At 39.4% G+C, this 21,041-nt stretch overlaps 1 protein-coding gene across 1 annotated transcript in view; it reads left to right on the top strand.

The window, feature by feature from the left end:
- Nucleotides 1-21,041, top strand: part of cpt1a2b (carnitine palmitoyltransferase 1A2b) — a 48,465-nt gene that overhangs the window by 17,572 nt on the left and 9,852 nt on the right. Inside the window, exons 11-14 of the mRNA XM_071474725.1 lie at nucleotides 2,913-3,101; nucleotides 7,180-7,285; nucleotides 9,433-9,549; nucleotides 20,633-20,797. Of these exons, the coding sequence (XP_071330826.1) occupies nucleotides 2,913-3,101; nucleotides 7,180-7,285; nucleotides 9,433-9,549; nucleotides 20,633-20,797 (577 nt within the window). The remainder of the gene's footprint in view (nucleotides 1-2,912; nucleotides 3,102-7,179; nucleotides 7,286-9,432; nucleotides 9,550-20,632; nucleotides 20,798-21,041) is intronic.

The raw sequence follows: 21,041 nt of genomic DNA, 5'->3' as shown, positions 1-21,041 counted from the left end.
CAAGCTTACTTTGGCACTCATAAAAAAATGCTACATGGACACACACCCTTAGAATGAACATTTGCAGGGCCTGCCTTTTTTTCTCCTCTATGTTTTGTTTTTTATTGCAACTGCAAGTATTGGCATAGTTATGTCACCCACCTTTAAAGGTATACACTATTCAGAAAACAAACAGCAGAGTTCCGCCTGTATTTTCTTATTTTCTTATTTTACTGTGTTCGGGATGATTCTGGGCTGAAACCTTTGGGTAGTAGGTGTGAAGCCCCCAGCTAATAACAGTGCGCAGGGTGTGAGAAACACAGCACCTAGATAACATCTGTGTGTCTCATGGATGTAAAAAATGCTGTAGGTCCGTGTGTCTGTTAGACCGAGGGTGGGGCTGAGCTACACACTCTCACACACTCACAGAGCACAGGGGGTTGTGTGAAGGTGTGGGTTTGTTTATTTTTGTTTTAGAATGTATCTGCTGTAAATAATCAGAAAGTAATGTTTTATTTCTTTATGATTCATGCCGCACCCTCTCTTCATTCACTCTCAAGCTCGCTTCACCATCAGTACTCACTCACTCACTCACTCACTTGAATTCTGTTTTTCTAAACAGCTACTGAGAAGGCCTGCATAGTAAACCTGTAATGTTACACCCAGTTGCTGGCACAGTGACAAACACAAACAACGAACACTGTTCAAAATTAAATTCCACAACTGTGAGTCTCGTTGTTTGTTTTTCAGAACCAGACTTTCAGGTTTCTGAGTCCTTCAGTGCACCAAGAAGAAGTAAACCCCTGGTCACAACTGAGCAGCTGATCACACTACAGAGCTCTCTGTTACAGGGATATTAATATGACCTGATGTTTCTCTACAGTATAAGCTTATTGAGTTAAAGTATCTCAGTAATTCTGTATGCGTACCTCTAAAAATATCAAATCAATCATTCCTAAATCTCCATTACAGCATCTGTTAAAACGTTATACTATAAATATAAATTAAGCATTAACGTAAGTCCTTGTTGTGCTGCTTTGTTATGAGTAAAGCTTTCTGGGCTTGTGACCGGATGACAGCCCATTGTTTTTAAGAGGCCAGCACTTGACATCACTTGAAAAAAGGGGAAAGAATGCGTTGCTTTGTTATCTATTCAGTGATCATTTATCTGCAAGTTGATGTCACGATATCCATGGTTCTGTGGGAAAAAAGTGAGGCATCAGAGAAAAAGAACACAAACAGCAGAGTTAAAAAGAGGAAAGGGAAGAAGAAATGGAAAATCAAGGAAATGGAGAAGTGAGGATTAAAAGGAAAGGTGAACTCATGAGAAGAACAAAGTTTCTGTTTCTGTGAGGTGTGACGCTGTGATAAAACAAGCTGTTGAAACCCCATAGGGAGATTAATGACCATCAGAAGGTTTCTGTGTGTGTGTTAGGTGCCATTTGTGTAACTGAATCCTAGGTGTGTTTGTCTAAGGACATTAGAGATAAGAGAGCGGTTGACCTATTTGCATACACCATTGTATTGCATTTTATTTTTTCACTCACATGACTGATTCTATAACTTTGTTAGACTTGAAGAAATAATGTTTATTACACCGTTCTCCTGCTTCTGCTGCATCAGTTTCGATCCTTTTTGTTTAACTGTTTATCGTGAATCAAAGTGAAATGAGGCACAACAATGGATCGTCATTACTGAACAAGTTCACCAAGTGAAAATGGGAAACATGTATTGTATTATAAAAGATTTGCTGCCATATTAATTAAACACCTATGTAATTAGTGGTAAGCATAACTGCCAGGCTTCTGTCTAGATTTATTGCACCCAAGACTGTAAAGCCACACTAGCAGGTATACATTCATCATGTTTTCCACTTTAGTTTAGCATGCTTGCTTTATACATTTGGTAATTAGTACTAAACACAAGCTGAGGCTGATGGGAATTTTTTAGTAGTCAAATTAAAGTATTGGAGAACTTGTAACGACACCAGATGAAAAGTTAAGGGATCAAAGTTATTACAAAGTTATTACAAAGTTATTACATTTCACTGTGAAGGGAACATGGATGTGTGTGGTAATAGTTGTTAAAACATGTCACCAAAACCCAAAAATTCCTACCTTGTCGTGGGAAGTCAGGGGATCGTCATTGTCTGTATGATTGTCAAGACAAAATGTCTTGACAATCCATCCAGTAGTTGTTGAGACGGTTCAGTCTGAAGTCAGATGTGGGACAGTAGTGCATTTAAATTATTTATTCATGCAACATAATTTAAAAACTTGATTTGTGAACATTAATGTTCCATTAGGAGTCAAGAGGAGAAGTGGTTCTAATCACATGGTTAATGACTTTCTCTTTATGGGCATTGAAGTTGTTCATCACTCAGTTCATATTTCAGTCTGAGTGGTGAACTGACAGGGAGACCAAAACATCACAAGTGGATTTCCATCCAAATGTTTCTGTGCATATGCCTGTGTCAAATTTAAAAAGCTAAATGGAAAAACCACAATTTTCCCATGAATGTTTTTTTGGACAGTCATGATAAATGCTTGGGAATGTCACTCCAGTTGATCGAAACCAAAGAATATATTTTGTAATTGTAACATTTGAAGTCTTCTTAGGTTGCCTTGTCACACAGATGGAGACTTTACTTGTATGAATATCACAAAGCGATTATACAGTGTCGTAACCAGCTCCTTGTTGAAGAAATGCCAAATAAATCTTGGATGTTCTCATAGTTGAATGTGTTGTCTTAATCATAAAATCATCTACTGTTTCCTCCTCCATGAACTCTGTGCTCTTGAGACTTTTCCTGCTCTTTTCTGTAATTCAGAAATATGTGTTTTTGTCAGCATTTGTGAGCATCACAATCCATGATCATAATTACGACAATCATGACTCTGAAGTTTCTCACCATTTATATGTGTCATTTCCAGAATTCCCTGGTCTCAAATGAGGAAACAGTACTTCAGCTCCGGGGTCAACAAACGTTCGCTGGATGCCATCGAGAGGGCGGCCTTCTTTGTTACCCTCGATGATGAGGAGCAAGGCATGAGGGGAGAAGACCCAGCAGGAAACTTGGACCGCTATGCCAAGTCCCTGCTCCATGGGAAATGTTATGACAGGTGAGGAGGAGAGAAAGTATACGGGCAATGGGAAACCAATATACATTATCTTGAACTATAAGGTGCTTTTTGGTTTCTTTTGAATTCTGAAATATAAAAAAAAACTGAAACACCAGCCAGGACTAAGTGAAGTATGTCACCTGAGGCAAATGTTCTAAATCAAATTGATATTCAAACTGGATTAAGCTGTTTAACATTGTATTTCTGCATCAAACAGATGGCATCACATGTTTAATATCACACCTACAAAATGTTCTTTAACATTTATCTGAAGATTATTCATTGCTCTCAGTCCTTATGTGGTGAGTTGTATCTGAGATAATGCAACCAATGCAGTGCCTCCTTAAAGTCATAATTCGGGTTATTACGTGGGGTTGTGTGAGGGAGTCGTGAATAGTCAGTGTGTTTGTAACCTGTTGTAGATTTGGATCAGCATGCTGCCAGTTTAGAGAAGCAGCCAGGAGCACCAGCACAGAAGCTGAGCAATGTGCTGCTATGGACGGGGTCAGCAGAAAAAACCTGTTTAAGACACTTTTAAAAAAGACACCCACTGAAACCATATCCATTTAAAGGTAGAATATTTTCAGTGCTTTATCGTCCCCGCACACTAGCGATAATCAGATTCAAGTTCACTAATGCTGCCTTCAGAGGGACTTCTGGGTCTGCACCCAGAAGTCCCTCCCCTTATGCTCCTTCTCAGCCACAGCGTTCCTCTAAGGAATGTCTTCTGACATTGCCGTCTGTCCACACAAGGAAATCTCAGTCCAGACTGTTCTCATTTGTGGTTCCCTGATGGTGGATCAAGCTATGGATCCTATCAGAACAGGGGCGTCCCTCTCTCTCTTTCAGAATCTCTTTAAGACTCATCTCTTCAGAGAGCTCCTCCTCTGCTAACAATTTTTAACACCTCAATCTGCCTAACTAGCACTTAGTATTCACGTTCAATTCCATTCTTTACCTGATCTCCTTGCACTTAGTAAATAGATGTAGTACTTACACCAAGGTCTCCTACTGCACTGAAGCTTTAGTGATGCCACTCTCTCTCTCTCTTGTAAGTCGCTTTGGATAAAAGTGTCTGCAAAATGTACTAAATGTAAATGTAAATATAAAGCTACAGCCAGCAAATGGTTAGCTTAGCCTAGCATAAAGACTGGAAATAGGAGGAAACAGTTAACATGGCATAAGAAATGCCACCTACCAGCACCTGTAGAGCTCACTAATTAACAGAAAACAAAAAAAAAAAAACATGTTGCGATTTTTAGCAAGGGTGGTGCTGAGCTTTAGAGGTGCTGGGAGCCAGATTTTGTGACCTTTGGACTGAGTCAGGCTAGATATCTCCTCCTGTTTCCTGCAAGCCCCCAGGAATGTTGCTGGGCTTTTATGTGATACTAGTACAGCGGACACACTGCTGAAAGCCAATCTGGCACAATCTGTCCCAAAAAGCATTTATACCCAATCACTAGAAACGGAGCCGCTGTAAAACACCGAATACATTTTTCCATTCTCATCTAACTCTCAACAAGAAAGCACCGTCAGCTGTTGTGTAATATATTGGAAAACATTTTTATCTAATCTCTGCTCATACTCATGTATATTTACATGAATACAGTGTCTTTCTTTCGAAACAGTTTTTTTTTCTGTCAAGGTCATTATCAATCTCTCTTTGTCCTAGACTCCTTAATTTCCAGTCGTTCTTAGTCTGTCATCCCCTGTCTTTCTCTCCATCCAACTCCTATGACCTTCTTAAGCAGCAGAAATCTGTGTTAGAGGTCAGGACAACAACTCCTTGTTTTTCAGTTACTTGCTTGTGTTGGGTGGCAGAGCAAACCTCAGAGTGCTGACAGTGGCCTGAATGTGTCAGTTGTTGCCATGTGAAGCCCTAATTAACTGAAATGCTTTTGTTAAAAAGTAATCCCCATTTCACCACGTCACTTTTTTTTAAAGTCATTTTTGTTAAGATTTTTTGCCTTTATCTAGCCAGAGAGAGAGACAGGAAAGAGAGATGGTGTTCCCCCTTCACCATTCACATTTTTAATGATTTAAAAATGATGACCAGTGTAGGTATCAAAATGAAGACTATGGGACCTAGCTTAAACTTGCACATCTACACTTACCTTGCCTCAGTCCAGATTCAGGAGTTTTTGAATAGTTTGTTTTTACCTAAATCGGCGACTAGAAGATTTATCAGGGTAAGTGTAGTTATTGTTTATGTTGTTTGGTAGCTTGTAGCTGCCAGTGGCTGGCAAAGCCAACTCTCCCTCTCTGTATTGACAAGGTTTTGGTGAAGCAACGTTGAAGGAGCAAGATAGTTAGTGTTAGAGGAAACATCAGAGACTCAGCCACATGTTTGAGTCTCAGTCAGACCCAGACTCGCATGAGGGGTCTGTTGTGAACCAGAGTCAGAGACCAGCAGAGTATCAGAACCGTTAGCGTAGTTAGCATCTTTTATTTGTTTATGTTGTTTGTTAGCTTGGAACTGACAGTGGCTGACACAGTGTTAGTGATTATGCTAATGCAACAAGTGTTTGGGTTTATTTTACCCTCCCCTCGTCCCCGAAAGTTGATGGGATTAGTTCTTTAGTAATGTTATGTACGAATCCCTGGCTGTCTGAATCCGTTTCATTGGTTCACTGCAGTTCCAAGGTGGAAATACTCAGCCATAACATGACTGCATATTTTGCGCATAATATGTTTTGTGGAGGGGGTGTCTTTAAGGACACATTAAAAGAGTAATATGCACCTACATAGGCAAGTACAGAACACGCCTGTTATGCACAAGCAGAGTATGATGACAATGTGCTTCAGATGTTTGGATAAATATGTGCTGCACAATGTTACCATACAGCATGGATGTCTCTTGGACATAAGTGACGGTCTGCAGAGAACCATTTTTTCTTACTACCTGGTAAATCCGTCACAGTGTTTCTCATTCATCACCTAAATTTGTTCACCTCACATCACTCAAAATGGACATTGGATGTCAAACACTAACTAGGCTTGTTTTGATACAAGATGGTTACCTTTTGTTCCAAACACTATGTGGCAGGATCTTAAAAATAACAGACTACACCCAGCAGGATGTGGACAGAGGTTCAACAGACAGCCTGTGAAGCTCTGCTTTTCTCCCTTCCTAAAATCTAGTGTGGAGTTACTCTACTGGTCTAGTTGCATGACAGAAAAAGAGAGATAGAGTCTTATGTATTTGCTTAAAGTAACCCAAACAAATGTAAACCACTGCCTGCACAGGAAACAAATAGAAACTGTGTATTGAGCCATATTTTGTCAAACTATATTTAAAACATAGGATGGACAGTGGTTAATATGCTGAAAACATTTTGTGCAGACATTCATAGTCCTCTGAGGATGAATTCTGCTGACTTTGGTAAACCCCCCCCAAATGACAGGTTTCCACCAGCTTGACTTATTTAGGTGAAATATCTCCCATCTAATTAAAGTTTTGTTTTTGTTTTGTTTTTTTGGCATTTTGCATTTATATATAGAACAGTGGAGAGTGACAGGAAATGGGACAGAGAGTGGGGGAATGGCGTGCCTGGCCAGGAGTTGAACCACTTGTTCGGCACTATTGCCAACAAATTTGGTGACCGTGATGTACATTCATGGTTGCCAGAGGATTCATCATCATGAATTTGATGATTCCCTGACTTTATCATTAGGGCCACCATTTGCCAAGTCTTTTGAATTAAGTGAAATATTTCAGCAACTGTTAGATTAGTTTAAAACCCAGAACACACTTTCATTTCCCCGTCAAGATAAAATGAAATGACTTACTTACTAATTACTAATAATTGTGAAAGGCCTTATCGATCCATTCTCTACCTCCTCTGAAATTGTGTTCAATTTTAATATCCTGAAAAAAATGTAAATGTAAAAAGATAGAATATTTCTCCTTAACTGCTGTTTCCATGAATATGTACTTGCACATTTATTTATTTAGATTCAAATAGAACATGAGTGTTTCAATATATAAATGCATATTTTCTCACTGTTTTTTTAAAATACAATATAATGCATTGTCTGCTGTCTAACCTTGCTGCATCTTTCTTCTCTTGTCTCCCAGGTGGTTTGATAAGTCATTCTCCATTGTGATCTACAAGAACGGGAAAAGTGGGCTGAATGCAGAGCACTCCTGGGCTGATGCACCGACTGTGGCTCACCTTTGGGAGGTGAGTATTTCTGTGTGTGTATCTGTGTTCATGGGCTTGTGTGTATGTAAATTTCTGCTCACTAGTGTTTATCCACCACAGTCGGCTGAAGTACTGCCACTGTGAGAGATCCTTTCTGAGAAATGGCTGTGTGTAAGGAGGAAAACAAAAAAAATTAGTGGAAGAAAAAGCAGCCCAGACAATGATGACTGCAAAGCCACCACTGCTGGTAATGATGCTATATACAGTAGCAGCTAGTGTATATTTGTATGATCAGAAAAGAGATCCCACTGACAGATAGCTGGTTGTTGCAATGAAAAGGTGGCCCTGCAATGTCAATATACGCAATACATCTCTACTCTACCAATGAAGTCCATGTTTGCAAAGTTTGCTATTCCAACAATGAACAATATAGCCGAATGAAATAGTGTAATTATAGGACCACATTATAACATGTGAGAAAACATCAAACAAAACATAAAAACATCTGAAATATGTGTGTGTGGGTGCATCAGTCAATATGTGACCTATAGAGCACAAGCCGTGGTCGACTGAGCAGTGGAAAGAAGGCCTGAGGTTTGATGACTCAATCTCCTTTTTAATAAGCCTTTGTGTACAAGTCCAGCTTGTGTCTGCTGCTGATGTCGTGGGTGCCAGAGTTATGATGTGAAGTTCAACAGTCATGGTCTGGGGGTTTATTTTCCAGGCACCGTATGGGCCTGGTGATGTGTCTTTAAGATACATGATTACACTTACTGAAGTAAAGCACTTCTGTATAGATGGGAGTGGAATTTTCCAGACTGGTCGATCTTTGACTTGATGAGACGAGTTCCAGCTTCTTCATAACTTAGTCATTCATTCCATTGTCAGACTTTTACCATGAAAATGGCTTTTCACCTACTGAAAATATGTGCACTAACTGAGCCCATCCTTATCTCAATGTGTTATTCTGTATTTTTAACCAGTTCATTCACAGACAGTTGCACACACAATGGAATCAGTTTATAGTGAAACAGATTCATTGTTTAATTTGCCCATGTTGAGCATTAGTACTAAGGATTTTATCATCACTAGTAGCAATGGAACAGCTTCTATACTGTACATCTAAGTATAGAGAGTAAAGTACTTTATGTTAAAGGCCATACATTTCAGTTCTATGAAGCACGATGATCAATTGTGTTTGTGTGAACTTGAACCTTTTATACGTTTTATAATTTAAAAAACGTATTGATACATCAAATTTCATGCAAATAGATGCAACACGTTGTGCTTCATTAAAAGACAAAATGAACAAAAACACAGATGCAAAATAACTCGACTTATATATTTTCTTCAGGTGTGTACATGTGCCTTTTTGTGCATGCGTGGTTGCCTGCCAGAAGTGTCAAAACTGACTTAATCTAGTCATAAGCCACAGTTTTAAGGTACCTTTTTTAGATCTTTGTCATTTCCAACTATGTATTTTTACCGGATGAAGGATTTTAGTCATCGGGCGTCTGGATCTTAAGTTATCTAAGCAAATGTTAGGCAGCTCAGCTCCCAGCCATTCCGAGACACCGTGGGTGAATAACTGACTTTAAATGTGAAACTGCTTTATTCGGTGTTTTAACAGTTATAATCATCTGTTCTGTTAGTTTTGGAGAGGAGGAGACCTCTGTGGTTAATTCAGTGCCAGGTAAAAACCTCCTGAACAACTGACTCTGAAGGAATCCAAACCAGGAAAAAATTACCTGAGCAGCAGAAGTCACTGGCTGTGCATTGAAAAACAGAACAAAACAGAACTTCAAAAGTACAGAGCCCCTGAAAAGTCACAGTGAGCAGCTGCTCACAGTGTAGAGAACAAGGTCTTAACATTTAGCTGCAGGCAACAACAAAGGATGTGTATACTGTTGCTGCAAACAGAAGCTGTAACTACAATAGTAAATACTAAATAATACATCATAAAACAGCTATGCCACTGTCAGAGGGAAGGAAACACATAAAAACAAAAGTCAATTAATTAAGTTGTTCATAAAAAAAATCCCACTTTCGAGGTCTCTGTTTAAAAGCGCAGACAGATAATATTTAAAATGAATGTTGGGAGTCATTTTTACTGTGTATTTGTAGTGTGTGTTGTGGATTAGTGTGTATTTGGATGTAAATATGAACATGTCTCTCCCCTTCTCCAGTACGCCCTGGCCACAGATGCCTTCCAGCTTGGCTACACTGAAGACGGGCACTGTAAAGGCGAGGTGGACCGCTCACTACCCCACCCTCAGAGGCTTCTCTGGGACATCCCCTCAGAGGTACTCACACCATGTGAAATGTGTTTGTGTCTGCTGAAACATGCGTTCACTCACTACTTTTGTCTTAATGAAATGGCAGCAAATAGCAATGACAGTGCTAATGGAGACAATACTCAAAGGCAGCTCTACGGGTAGTGAAAGATGAACTGACGGTGGGGGCAGGGGGCAAATAATGTTAGAATTACAAGAGGAAAGGAAGGGGAAGTCCTGCTGTTTGCTGCACAAGTAAAGAGCACAGAAACTCCCTCGACCTAGATATTACATCAGTAATGTCACCATGTATGGAAATCCCACTCAGACACTAGATAAATGCCAGATGTGCTGCATTAGTTCAAGAACCCATAGTCCCAGTGCACACAGGGAAAACTACACTCATAACTAGTTATATCAATACAGGATTTAATACTGTTGATCAGTAATATTGCATGAGCTTGGGATGATTTTTCAAGTGTGTGATAGTGGGTTGTGTGTCCCTCCCTGTTCCCTCTAGACATCCATTGGGCTAGGAGCACACAATCCAGATATAGTTAAGGAGCCTTTATTGTGTTAGGGCATATCAGAGTAAAATACGTAACAAAAAATCCCAATCCCTGAACACAATAAAGGCATTTTAACTCTTCCTTGACTGTATGAGTGTGCCTGAAATAACCCCAGAAGCTCCCCTTCGTCTAAATGAACTATTTCAACTTCAGTAGCACTTTGCATTTACGTGGGCAACAGCATAACTGTGAGCGTCTGGTATTTTGCTTTGTACACAATCCAAATGTGTTGGATCAGGGGCGGCAGTTTGACACACTTTGACACACTGCAACACTGTCACACACCAGTGTTGTACTACACTGACAATCAGTATTGTCAGTATTCACAGTATTTATAGCAGCCACATTTAACTCAGGCGAATTCAGGACCAACAGGTCATTAACAGGACAAATCTCGAAAACTGAACAGAGTAGAAATATAGACCACGTATACACAAAATCCATCCCAGCTCACAGCGTGTGTGGGGCTACGTGTAAATATTCCTCGTATTCATCTGACCACACTAAAATCCATACGTTGAAATTCATAAAACAGTCTGCTGACGTTCTAAGTGTTCACAGTGCAGCAGGTGAGCCAGTAAGAAAATATACGTGTGTTCTTTGAAATTCATGAAAAAGATTTCCCCACAGTCAAACAGATTTAGGAAGTGGCAGCAAGTAGAGATTAAACAATTCCTGGATATTGGACTTCACCCAGCCTTTGTGGCCTAACCAGAGGTGTGGCTCCAACCAAAACACTGCACATATGAACTTGAAGTTCTTTTTTTTGTGATCAACTTTTTTATTGAAAGATGTACATTATCTATATGTAACTATATTTGAACCCATTTTCTTTATCAGAACCCCCACAGTCCAGAGCAGTTCAAAAAAGTCAAGTCAACCAACCACATTTGGTTGGCTTCATCTGACTACAGTGACGTACAGACGACATTGAAATAACAAGACTAGGTCAAAACCTAGTATGTGTCTGGACCGCCCACGGTCAAATCCTGATTTTAAAACTGACAAAATCCCCAAAAACATAAATGAAAGACAAAGACAGAGCTGTGATTCTGTGTCTGAGAAAGTTAGGAGAGACAGACTATTACAGTCAGAGAGAGAGAGATACAGTGCATCCGGAAAGCATTCACAGCGCTTCACTTTTTACACATTTTGTTATGTTACAGCCTTATTCCGAAATGGATTAAATTCATTTTTTACCTCAAAATTCTACACACAATACCCCATGATGACAAAGGGAAAATAGTTTGCTTGAAAGTTTTACAAATATATTAAAAATAAAAGACAAAAAAAACACATGTACGTAAGTATTCACAGCCTTTGCCATAACACTCAAAATTGAGCTCAGCTGCATCCTGTTTCCACTGATCATCCTTCAGATGTTTCTACAACTTGATTGGAGTTCACCCGTGGTAAATTCAGTTGACTGGACATGATTTGGAAATGCACACACCTGTCTATATAAGGTCCCATAGTTGACAGTGCATGTCAGAGAACAAACCAAGCCATGAAGTCCAAGGAATTATCTGTAGACCTCTGAGACAGGATTGTATCAAGGCACACATCTGGGGAAGGGTACAGAAAAATTCCTGCAGCACTGAAGGTCCCAATGAGCACAGTGGCCTCCATCATCCGTAAATGGAAGAAGTTTGGAACCACCAGGACTCTTCTTATAGCTGGCCGCCCAGCCAATCTGAGCGATCGGGGCAGAAGGGCCTTAGTCATGGAGGTGACCAAGAACCTGATGGTCACTCGACAGGGCTCCAGGGTTGCTGTGTAGAGAGAGGAGAACCTTCCAGAAGGACAACCATTTCTGCTGCACTCCACCAATCAGGCCTGTATGGTAGAGTGGCCAGACGGAAGCCACTCCTCAGTAAAAGGCACATGACAGCTCACCTGGAGTTATGTACATGTTATATTTTTGTTTTTTAATTTTAATAAATTTGCAAAAGTTTCAAGAAACTTTGTTCACTTTGTCATTATGGGGTATTGTGTGTAGAATTTTTGAGGTAAAAAATGAATTTAATCCATTTTGGAATAAGGCTGTGACATAACAAAATGTGGAAAAAGTGAAGCGCTGTGAATACTTTCCGGATGCACTGTAGAGAGGAAACTTGGGGAAAGAGCTGGCCAGACTTGAACCTGGGCCAACACTGCAACGACAAAGCCCAAAAATAGCTAGACAGAACATCTTTCCTATTTTGTCTCTTACACAGAGCACAACCTCCCTCTAGGGTCCACAATAATTTAGCTTCTATTTACTTCTAACTCCAGAATGTAACAGACTTTCATTAGAGGCAGGTCTTTATCTCTATCTCCCTCTCTTTGATATGTTTGAATTGGTCATAGCAGTTAGTAGCAGTTAGTTGACTTCTCTCTCTCCCGCCCATTCTCCTGTGCTCTCTGCTGGATGTGTTATATGTTTGATTAATCCTACGGCCTCCTTTAGTAATAATGATACATGTAATTAATTAATAGAGACGAGGCTCAGTGTATTGGAAGTGCTCCTCCACTTCCCTGCAGTTCCCGAGCAGCCAGGAAACCGGAGCAGTTCGGTAGACTTATGAATCCATAGATTAAATTGTAGATGTTATAGATTAATCTGTCTAATAACGGAAGCTGTGACTCCCCGATTCAATGGCTCTCCAGTCTCTATTTCAAAAAAACACAACGGCACAATGACTGAGTTTAAGAGATTTATTAGCTACACTACTATTTACAGGGTAAATAGCAGGATAAAAAATATGGTATAGGAGAAGAGGTTTAAGCAATGGTGGAGAGAATGTTTGGTGGCTATATATGAATATACAATTAAATGATAAACTACTACTATAAAAAAGCGATGGCACAAAAAGCAATAATGTGTTATGATCACAACAGTTTTGTCCCCTGGGGGGTTGGCACATATTTTAGGTGCGTTACCCATCTTCTCCTTTTGTTTCAACTCAAGGAGTGAGTAACTTCCTGTAGATGTTTCATTTACATCTTTCTGTCTTTTATGTACCTTCTCAGGGAGTACGGGCAGAAAAATGCATCTCTCCTTGTTTATACAAGGTTGATGTTTAATTGTGCACTGTCAAAGCCATAATTAAGAAATATTTAAAGTGAACATGCACAAACTGTTTTCATAGTTAACAGGAATCTGTGGGTTTACACAGTGACCACTGAAACTGAAAATTGGTACCTTCTGGAAGACTGTGTGTCTATAGTGGTGACTGCTGCATTAGTAGAGACAGTTGGCAATCCAGTCGTGTAAAGATTTTAAGGTTAAAACCTTATGTATAACCCATCATACAACATTTGTTGTAGGGAATGCAGTGGTTTCTGACATAGTCCAAGTTTCTCACAGATATGGGGTAGTAGCTAACAATACCACACATACCCAACAGAGTTATTTCTTGTGTTCTTGCCAAGTGACCTTATCTCAACCTCAGAGCACTCAGACAATCATGCAAAGAGGCTGAGGCAAAAGACTAGACTTTCAGAAAAAAGAAAGGAGGAATGTGAAAAGAGAACAGAGTGGGTACTGTGGATATGAACTGTAGAACAGATCACTTAGGATAGTGGCCAGAACCTCAGTGCAAAGTCTTCTTTACCGTCTTTGTCTATCTCTAGTATTCCAACTGAAAGATATATTATGAAAGGTGTTTGGAGCATGCTCCGTCAACTTTAAAGATTCAGCTTTTACATAGTAAATAGACAAGAGCCAAGAAATGCTGGACTTCTATGCAAAGTTACCTTCAAGTGTCAGTGAAAGCTGGTGATTGAGGAAAATCTGGGATGTTGATAGCCTGTTGTGGAGTCATCAGAGAGAGCAGGAAAGAGCTGTGTGAGGTTGAAAAAGAGGAAGGACAAGAAGGAAAGAGAAATCACTTAATTGCCTCAAGTGTCCGAATTCAGAAACGGCTTGAAAAAGTGTAACTAACATATTTTGACTTAAGTTTTATGCAGGACATTTGGGGTTGAGCTGCACTTAAATCTTAAGGCCCTCAACTGTGCGTCAACAAGCACAAATTACTCTGTTGTTGTATGGATGGTGCAGAGTGCACAACACACAACACCTCAAATCTGTAGCCAGCTGTAGCTGGGGTGGGTCTTTGTTTAATGTGTACAGTGATGGTAGAAATGTGATAGCTGCTCAGATTACATCCTAAAGTCATCATCATTAAAGTCATAATGGACCAGTTTGGTGTGTGCAGCGTTGTGTGGGGTAACTTTGTAGCAGCCTGGTATCGTTTGGATGTAATTTAATTAAGGTGCAGGACATCCTTGTGTAATTGGACTCTGCTCTGGTCCAGCACTTCTCAAATTAGAGGCTGCTGATGTTCACATGACTGCAGGGGTTTAAGGAGCTGAAGGAGAAGCTTGTCATGTAGTATGGGGCAGAGGTGGACAGCAGATACTGTAAGATCAGTGCGGTTTGTTTTACAGGTGTTCCCACTACAAACACAGTGAATGTTAAATTTTTAACGCATCTGCTGGCTGTGAAGTGATTTGTTGAAATGGTTTATTTATATTTTAAGCATCATTGTGTTATTTCTGGTTGATAGAATCATCAGATTGGCAGCAGTTTGACATTGGAACACATGTGGTTGAGCTTTTTCTCAGTCTAAGACACATTTTCCACCAAGATGCTAACAACTTGTTTTGTGCTGCCTTATTTTCATTAAGTCTCCCTTATCTTTTTGGTAAAGGAGATTAGGTACCATAACCTAGCAGCTAAATATCACAGTAAGGGTGAGAGCCAATGTCAATTTCAGGAAAACACTAAATGGTCAGCTGCCACCTCGACCTATTGGCTTTTTCTTTCCTGCTGCTGCACCATGTGAAATAATTAACATACATCAACTGTGCCATATTCCTTGTCTGCTGCTATTTTTGCTATATTTTATTATCTCTTTGTACATACTTTTATTATTATTGTTATTATCATTAATGTAATTTTTAGTATTTGTTTTTAGTCCTATTTTTGTTCTGTCCACTTTGCACTGTAACACTGCACATTTCCCAATAAAAGCCCACCTTATCTTAATAATTGACCAATCATTGGGCTATAAAATGTCTAAAAACAAAGTGAAAAAGAAAAATGTCTTCCTACACTTTGTTTTGTCTGATAAATGTTCCAAAACTCAAAGACATAAAATCCTCAATGATGTAAAACGGATGCACTGATGAATCTGTAAACAGACTTTTTTGCCTTTTTTTCATTGTAAAGACCAGAAAGAATAATTTGATTATCAGTAGTTTCTAATTAATTGTTAAAACAGTATGAATGTTGGCTGTCATGTTTCTGTGTTTTAGTATTATTTACGTATTAGTATGGTATAGTGTCGTTTAGTTTATAGTACAGTTTAAATGAAACAGAGATCAGATATAAAATATAAAATAAAATAGAAGATTGTGGGGCTCCGTGTGACCGTACTCTCAATCATTAGTTTGAAGCAGCTTCGGAAAAATTATTAATGAATAAATTTAATCTCACATCACTCAACAGTCACAATTAAAGTGTCTTGACCACCCATGATGCACATATTAGGGTCTCATTATTGTCTCTCTGGCTCTGTCTGGCCAACATCCTGCACACATAAATTATCTCAAACGAACCTTTTGATGCAGCATCTGGTAGAATTTAAATTATGTTGTACCTAATTGGTCACAGATCAGTCATTTTAAACTGCTTCATATGCAGACATCAGATTGGCCCTACATTTGTTGCAGCATCGTCTGTTTTGTGCACAGATAAATCCAGAATATCAGATAGAGCTGTGTACAGTGTGCAGTGTACAATGTAGTGTCGAAACTGATAAGTGCCTCATGTAGCACAACCTCACCATGAAAGCAAAGCTGGATCGTATTAAGCAAAAGCAACTTAGCAAGCTTGTCCAGGGGTTAAATGATTCTGGCATGTAGGAACAGATTTGTTTTTTTAGAAGGATTTTGTAATAGAGGACGACTCAGTCATATTCACTCAGCCAAAAAAGGAAGGTTATGTAAGAAGAGAGGGATCATCACAGTGTGTAGAAGTATATGGGTTAGTAAACAGCGAGTTCAAAGACGGGGCTGCATGACAAGGTGAGTCATGAGAGATTGGTGGAAGGTTGAAAGAAATAATGTGTGTGAGTGGACAAAGCTCTGTGTGCTCTATGAGGTAGTGGATGAAGCATGCAGTTCAGTAAATGATAAACCTGAAACAATACATCTCATTTCCCCTGCATTATTTTATTGGCTAAACATTAATGGATGACCAAAGACTGTGTGTGTGAGTGAGTGAGTGAGTGAGTGAGTGAGTGAGTGAGTGAGTGAGTGAGTGAGTGAGTGAGTGAGTGAGTGAGTGAGTGAGTGAGTGAGTGAGTGAGTATCGGTTAGTGTGAACATTAATTGGAGGCAGGGATATCACTCCTTATATTGTGAGGTGGTTTTCTGTGGGAAAAGCCCCGTGCTTCTCCCTGCTGCAGTGTATAAACTATTTAAACAACTCTGAGGGAAAGGACAGGTATTTCCCCTTTGCCCTTTCTCACAGATTGCGTGAGCACATGTTTGGTTTCACATTCGAAACACCTCCTGAGAAAAAACAAACAGAAGAGAAAACAGGCCACACAATCTCTTTTGTTTTTGAGGTTTTTGGTTTTTTTTCCCCTTGAGGAGACCTGAAATTGCACTGTCCAGTTAGAATAAGAGTAGGATAGCATATTATTCAAGCACAAAAATATTTTCAAAATGACAACCATACAGACCACTTGGCCTTAATTTTCCCTGCACCAGCAAAGTTTTCTTCATTGCTCTAAGGCTCTGTCCTCGCCTGCACTGACTTAACTGACGTAACTACGCACATCCTGGGGCAGAAACTCTCCACAAGATCCTAAACTGTCAGTTTGGGAAACACCTACATAAAGGGGATGAAAGTAAGTGTATGTGATTGGTCACAAATGCCTGAGCTTCCAACTAAGCAGCAACCTCAGGGCTGTAAAATGAAGCCAACATGCAACAAGTGCCAAAAACTGCAGTTCCTGCACATCCAAGAGGCTATGTCCAACTTTATATATAGTCTATGCTTCCAACACACACACACACACAAATACAAAGGCAAAATACCTACAATGTATGTATGACAATGAGCCTACCTATATTATTGTAGTTCTTTTATCCATTACAGTTACAGCTATTTTACAGTTTTTAAATTTAGTTTGAATCCATTATATCCGTTTATTATTAGTTTTATTAGTTTGTTAGTTATTATAGCATCTTAAATATTATCAGTTTGACATTGTCATGTGTAAAGCACTTTGAATTGCATTAATATGTATAAACTGTGCTATACAAATTAAGTTTGATTGATATAACATGAGAGACGTTACACTATAAGGTACAAGCGAGGATGATGAGAAATACTACTCATACCACTCTGTTTCGATTTCTGTGCAGAAATACACCAACCAAATCATTCAATATAAAATATCTGTTAATTGGCAGCTGTGGTGATGTTAATAAGATTATGCATTTAGTTTGTCTTAGATATAAAATCCAAATTCATTCAGATTAGGGGACTATAACTCTGCAGTCAAACAAGTATTTTTTTTCCCTTGGGAACTAAAGGCAGACTACTTGTACATGACTCGTACAACAAGTCTGGGCCAGTTGTAAATTTCATTTGTACCCATGAGAATTATCTGAGTACCAGAAAATAAGTGAATTCCACAAATTCTCTTAAATCACTCATACATGGCACATGAGCAAATCTGTTTGTATGACTGGTTCTTGCATGATATCCAACATACTCTTCCTGGTCCCACCCTGTATCCAAGTGCACTACAGGTGTGTCATGTGCCTCTGACAAAGAAAGTCACACCATGCTTTGCACCCTGCACCTTGATGAATGAAAATTACACATTTTGTGTGTACCCAGCTAGAGTGGCTGCCTCCAGAGATCACTGCTTTTAGCCGTGCTAGCAGCCTGGATCTAGGGATAGTAATGTGTGTGTTGACTACTTTGGTTCAGACCATAGACTGTATATAAAGATGGATGTAGCCTCCATGACGTTACCCATAGGTTTCTGAGGAGTGGTTTTGAAGCTCAGAGTGGGCTGCTGTGCTGTTGCCATCTTGGTAGTGCCTGACTCCACCTAACTCCCAGCTAATTGAAAGAGCCGAGACTTTGATGCACGCTGGTTTGTGGCAAGCATACACTCACCCACTTGTCACTCAAAGTGGCCATGCCCTCAACTATGTGTAACTTTGAACTTTAATAAAAATTTAGGCAGGTGAGTTATATAAAGATTCACTCCTGTACAGTTGTCCTGAAGGAGGAAATTAGCTCTAGAGACTGATGTTGTTGATTTCTGCTGTAAATTCTGTCTATGGGGATTGATTGGCTAATGGAACCAGCCTCAAGCAGGCATTTGAAGAAATGCACTGTTTGGCACTGCCATGCTGGCTTCATTTTTTGGTCCAGACTGGAAAATCTTCACAGCGGTTTGATGGATTACTGCTCCTCAGAACGAACCCTGTTGAGTTTGTCCAATACTTTGGTTTTTACAAAGAAATACCTGTACAACTGATGACACTCCTGTCATCCTCAACCATAAATTGTGTTGATTGCTAATTAGCAAATGTTGGCATGCTAACACGCTAGTCTAAAAAAGTGAACATGGTAAACATTATACCTGTTAGCAGTGTCACTGAATGTTAGCATGTTGACTTCAGCTAACAGTCTTACTGAGCTGCTAACATGGCTGTAGACTCACAGAAAAAAACAAAAAAACACAGCCAATTGAATCACTTACTCACAATGGGTTTGATTATATAAGTCAGAACAGAAAGAGGAAGGACAGAGAAGAAGGAAAATGAAACTGTTTTCATTCTGTTTTGTTCTTATTCTCTTTTCATATTTAGCGTCCACTTTCCTCATCTGTTTCTAACTGGTAAATGTGTGTAGTGTCTTTTTGAGGCATACAGCAGGAAGGCCAGGCTATTGTGCTTTTGTGTGTATGATGTAGAGAGTAAGTAGCATATTATGTGAACTTGAGCTTCCACTTCATTCATTTAACTCTATACAAACAAAAGACATGTGCTGAGGAGACTTTTGAGTGGATATTTATATATAAACTCATCTAATGATGTATATTGCCTACGTGTTGCTCAAGCTTCCTTAAACAAAAAAACAGGAAGTCCATTAGTTTATTGGTGTCCTGCCATAAAACCAGCAAGTAGATACTGTGTCAGAACCAAAGCAAATCTGGAAGTCTGGTCTTCATAGCAGTAAAGGCCATCTCAGGGATTTCCTGACTCATGAGGAAGTTTAGTTTTCTCTCACTTCTTTTTGTTTGAGTATCTTAATGATGAGATGTCAAAACCACAATTGAGTATATCAGAGAGTGATATGATTAAAGGAGTGAACTTGGCTTAGACTTAGATTATATTGGTTTATATCCCTCAGAGCTGCTTTTGATAGATGTAATGTGTTGCTCAATAAATCGTATTGTTACCCTTATACTGTGTCTATATTTTAGTTATTGGCAATGTGTTGTGTGTATTTTTGTTTTCTTAAAATAAAAGATATATTTAGTGTGTTACGTGCAAAAGTCCCTTCCTCCGCACTGTTTGCATTAGCATTCCCCTCCCCACTAATCAAACTGCGTTTCCAGAAACAAACACTGATTTCAGAACCATGTTGTGTAACCACATCATCAAAGTTGAATACTCCATTCTGAGTGCAGCAGTCAGACTAAAAGCAGAGGACTGTACTCTGTGTATGTGTGTCATGATTTTGTTGAAAACGGAGTGGAGTCAGCTGATGTCATATCAGGATCATGCTGATACATTTGGTGCATCTTCAGATACAATGAAAAATTAAGCAGTCAGATTTCTTAAAGAGTTGTATCTCAAAGATGCACAGCAACCAAGAGGAGTGTTTTATCTGCCATTAATTACTTCATATATCAGCAGTGAGGTGTACCTATTTCAGAGAAATAATAAGTGATTTAATAATCTGAGGGTCAGTTTTTGTTTTTGAATTCCCACCTCGGAAGTGTGGTTGCAAGTGGCACAGGGGTATTAAAAATTAAGACAGGTAGTTATATTGAAAAAGGAAAGAGAAAAGGATGGATTAACTTTAATTTTACAGAAAACCCAGTGATACTCATAGACTGTAAATAAAGATGGACGTAGCCTCCCTGATATCACCTAAACGTTTCTGAAGAGTAGTTTTGAAGCTCAGAGAGGGCTTCTCCATCATCACCATCTTGGCGCCGTCTGTATAGCCACAGTACTAGTAGTTCAATAGATAACAAAAAATCTGATTCTTGGATAGAGAAAGTAAACAGTTATAACCGGAAGGGCAGAGAGCAGACCTCCGCCAAGGCCAAAGTCAAACAACACCAGACTTCAGAGAAAAAACATCTGATTCATAGTAAATGATCTGGATCTTGACTATGACCCAACCCTTCACCAAGTTAATGTAATCCTGAAAAGCTTTCATCTAATGTCATTTAAAGTCCAGATGACCATCTCTGTTCCAGGTCTGAAGTCTTGTTTTCTCATTCTGTCAGGTTCAGGCTCAGGTGCAGAGTTCCCTGGCTGTTGCCCAAGCAGTGGCTGACGACGTGGACTGCCACGTGTTCCCCTTCGTCGAGTTTGGAAAAGGACGGATCAAGAAGCTTCGTGTCAGCCCAGACGCATTCATACAGATCGGCTTACAGCTGGCGTACTACAGGGTAATACTCTTATACACACACAAAATGTAGTGGCACAAATGTATATTTTTTTATATGACATTTCAATCAAGAACAAAACAATATGTGGCTGGAGCTGATGAGCAAGTTCTGACCTGGCATTCAACTTACACACAGAAACACCAGTCACACAAAGATGAAATTAGTTTTTCCTGCATTGTCAAGCACCAACTTAATCAAAGATTATTCCATGTGGATCTGAAGTGTGGTCGATTGAGGCCTAATT

Source organism: Trachinotus anak, unplaced genomic scaffold, assembly GCF_046630095.1.
Source record: "Trachinotus anak isolate AG129_WGS33_773 ecotype Australia unplaced genomic scaffold, CSIRO_AGI_Tana_v1 ptg000003l, whole genome shotgun sequence".
Lineage (NCBI taxonomy): Eukaryota > Metazoa > Chordata > Actinopteri > Carangiformes > Carangidae > Trachinotus > Trachinotus anak.
This window is presented reverse-complemented; position numbering and strand designations above follow the sequence as displayed.